Source organism: Dendronephthya gigantea, unplaced genomic scaffold (genome assembly GCF_004324835.1).
Source record: "Dendronephthya gigantea isolate DGI-Jeju-01 unplaced genomic scaffold, DenGig_1.0 000621F, whole genome shotgun sequence".
NCBI classification, from domain to species: domain Eukaryota; kingdom Metazoa; phylum Cnidaria; class Anthozoa; order Malacalcyonacea; family Nephtheidae; genus Dendronephthya; species Dendronephthya gigantea.
The window spans coordinates 16122-19756 of NW_021163631.1; the positions used below are offsets into that span (position 1 = coordinate 16122).

Here is a 3635-nt window from a genome sequence, read left to right on the forward strand (position 1 = left end):
TCTGCAATCCAGAGAACAAGGGTGCTGTGTTTCTTGCCGTTTGCCTAGGAAAGGTATGGTGTTTACCGCACTTTTCCAACGTATTAATACCAAAGTCATTAAACACAGAAAGTTAAGACAGCTTGTCAGGTTTAAAACTTTGTACAGTAATAAGCTCTTGGTCTTTTTGATCTGCTGAAATCTTGTCAGATTTGGTGGAAACAGGTAGTAATTTCATGTCCAGAGTCAACAAATATAATCCTTGATTCTAACCCTCTATTATAAATAGTTGGGTAAGAGTTAGGGTGAGGTTGGAAATTAAAAGTTAGGATTAATTTCGTAGAGCTTGGACATGAAACGAGCTATGGACATGAAACTATGATCGAAACATACAAGTCAAACACATCCTGATAGCAGATCGTAAAAAGAATTGATACAAGCCTCAGATGTTTTACAAGAAACTCGTGTGTTTCTCACGTTTAGTTCAGCGAAGGTGTTGACTTCAGTAATATCAACGGTCGTGCTGTCGTCACAACTGGTTTACCTTATCCACCGGATTTTGATCCAAAGGTTTGGTTTTCGATTAACAACCTAGCTAATGCTGTTTTAATATTCGCAAAAATAAATTGGGAAATGAGTCTTTTGATTATCGTTCAGCGATAATAGGAATACGTTCGGATTTGTGGTTACTCAAGTTTAATTTATTAATAATATGGCTTTTTAAGATCCTCTACTCTGATTGGTTGGTCGTGAAACACATATCCGTCGGTCAATAATCAGTTATTATTACCCCGGTTATGGTAAAAATCTATTATCTCTAGACATCTTTTCCAAAGTTCAAAAACATTTTTTTGTTTTCCCTCGCATTTCAGGTGGAATTGAAAAAACAATTCCTAGATGAGGTGGTAAACAAAAGAGAATTTAAGGTTGGTTATAAAGTACTTTTAATCCTATTTTTTTTTTAAGAAATAAACTATTAAAATTGCTTTGTGGTTTTACAATCCTATACGAAACCAGGAATATGTGGCAATTCCAGACTCAAAAGTCAATTTAGCCCGTATTCAAATAGGGAAACTTTTGTGCTGAGAATTTTATCTGAAGCTCTGTCAATTCAAATCGTGACTGTAATCTCAAAGTCATATATCATTGTTTATACCATCACTACCACAATAGTTTGATAAACTTCTTCTGAGTCAGAAACAAATGTAGGTACTATTTCACTCATAATCTTGTATTTCCAGGGATTAAATGGTCAACAGTGGTATGGTCAGCAGGCATCTCGAGCTGTCAATCAAGCCATCGGTCGTGCATTACGTCATAAAGAAGATTATGGAGCCATACTCTTTTGTTGCCAGAGGTGTGTTTCTTAAACGTTAACATGGTCCAACAAATTTTGGATGAGAATTACTGAAAACTCTGCCAAATGACCCTGCATATCCGTTCTAATCTGATACCCAGCTTCTGGTCTACGGTGTTCAATTATGTCTCGAACAATAATACCCTATAATGTCAATACACTTAGTTTATATACATCCTGACGTCATTAGTTAATATTAGTAATAAGTAATATTAGTGAGTTACTATTTGTTATATCACACTACATCTCCCTTTTCTTCGATTTGTCAACATAATGTCAACGACTGTATTGTTCTGTCTTTATAGCTAATGCCATACGGTACTTAGTTATTCTAGTCCCAGATTCTCTCTGGCCTTTAAAGAAAGTGTTTTTATTCTTTTCGGTCTGTTGTTCGTATTCGTATTAGGTGGGTCTTCCTGTTTCTCTTGTTTCTTGTCGACTTGCTGAATTATGGTGTGATTTGGAATACTACGTAGATGTGCTCTGTTCCTTCTTATAACCGTCATAGGGGTGTCAACCAAATATGATCTTGGTTTGTTGGATGTTTTGATTACTGTTCCTGTGCAGTTCATATCTGTCACATAAACTGTTGTTCCTGATGTCAAAGGCTTCATGGTTCGAGCATTATGGCGATTATCAAAATTCTTCTTCTGTTTCAATCTATATTCTTCTTCCTTTGCTTTAAAAAGTTCCTGGTTTGGTAGCTGCGGTGTGAGCTGTTGTGTCATTATTGGTATTGTTGATTTTATCTTTCTCCCCATGAGGAGTTCCGCTGGCGAATATCCACTTGCTAATGGTGTTGATCTATATGCTAACATTGCTTTTGCGGGATCTTTTTCTTTCTTCAAGATATTTTTCACTGTCCTTACTGCCCGTTCTACCTCTCCATTCGCTTGAGGATAGCGAGGACTACTGGTACTATGCTTGAATCCCCATTCTTTTGCAAACTGGGCGAACTCGTCACTGTGGTATTGGGGCCCATTGTCGGAACGTACTTCGTCCGGAATCCCGTGCCTGGCGAAGATGGCTTTTAAAGCTTGTATTATCTTTGTTGAACTTGTATCTTTGGTTAGTGCCACAACTTCAACATATCGAGAATAATAATCTACCACTAGTAGATAGGTCACCTTTTCTAGAATAAACAAGTCTGTTGCGATCAGTTGCCATGGTCTTGCTGGGAGTGGCGTTGGGATCAACGGTTCTGCATGCTGTTGTCTGTGCTTGCTGCAAGGTGTACAATTTTCAACCATAGTTTTGATTTGTGCACTAAGTCCTGGCCACCAAACGGATATCTTGGCTCGTTCTCTGCATTTGTTAATCCCTTGGTGACCTTGGTGTATTTGGGCAAGGGTTTGGCGTTGAAGATTGGATGGAATAACTAGTCTTGTTCCTTTTAGTAATAACCCGTCAACAATTGTGAGTTCTCCTTGTACTGACCAGTATGGTTTTACTGCCCGGGTGACATGATCCTTGTCTGGCCATTGATCCATGCAGTACTTCTTCACTTCTTTGCATACCTCATCCTCATCTTGAGCTTGTTGTATTTGTTTCAATCTTGGATTTGATGCCGGGAGTGCTTCCATTACACTGGAGGTGTAGGTATTCATTTCCTGTTCTGCTATCGTTGGTTGAGCTGTGCCCTCAGGTATTTTTCTTGACAAAGTGTCAGCTGTGTAGCGTAGTTTTCCAGGTACGTGTCGGACTTCCTTGATGTGAAATCTCATGAGTCTCATCTTATAGCGTTGTAGCCTTGGAGGTAGTTTGTCGACCGTGTGTTGGGTTAGCAGGGGAACCAGTGGTTTATGGTTAGTTTCTATTATTATCGCCTTTTTAATTATGTAGTTGCTTGACCGCTCACATGCCCAAGTAACCGCCAGAGCCTCTTTTTCTGTTTGCGCATACTTAGTCTCAGTTGCTGTCATCGATCTTGAAATGAATGATACAGGTTTCCAGTTACCCGGCTCTTCTCTGTAGAACTACCGCTCCTAGGCCATATGACGAAGCATCAGCTGCTATTTTTGTTTCTTTCTTGGGGTCATACAAGGTCAGAACTGGTGCTGATGACAGGGTTTTCTTGATTTTGTCAAAGGCATTTTGTTGTGGAGGTCCCCATGTTCATGCGATATTTTTGACCAGCAGCTCGCGAATGGGTTTTGTCATGACGGCGAGATTGGTGGTAAATTTGCTGAATTGATTCACCATGCCAAGGAAGGAACGGACTTCATGTATGTTGGTTGGTGGTGGCATTTTCAGGATTGCTTGTATTTTCTCTGGGTCTGGTTTTATGCCGTCAGATCCA

The 3635-nt window shown here is 39.4% G+C and overlaps 1 protein-coding gene across 1 annotated transcript; it reads right to left on the bottom strand.

Annotated features, from left to right (window-relative positions):
* Positions 1 to 1501: 1501 nt before the first annotated feature.
* LOC114544030 (uncharacterized protein K02A2.6-like) lies at positions 1502 to 3254 on the bottom strand. The gene has a single exon (XM_028562785.1). The coding sequence runs from the start codon at positions 3067 to 3069 to the stop codon at positions 1663 to 1665; it is 1407 nt and encodes a 468-aa protein (XP_028418586.1). The 5' UTR covers positions 3070 to 3254; the 3' UTR covers positions 1502 to 1662.
* Between the last annotated feature and the right edge of the window lie 381 nt (positions 3255 to 3635).

Excerpts from the sequence above, each read along its gene's own strand:
- LOC114544030 (XM_028562785.1), bottom strand. The coding sequence starts at position 3,069 with ATGAGACTCATGAGATTTCACATCAAGGAAGTCCGACACGTACCTGGA.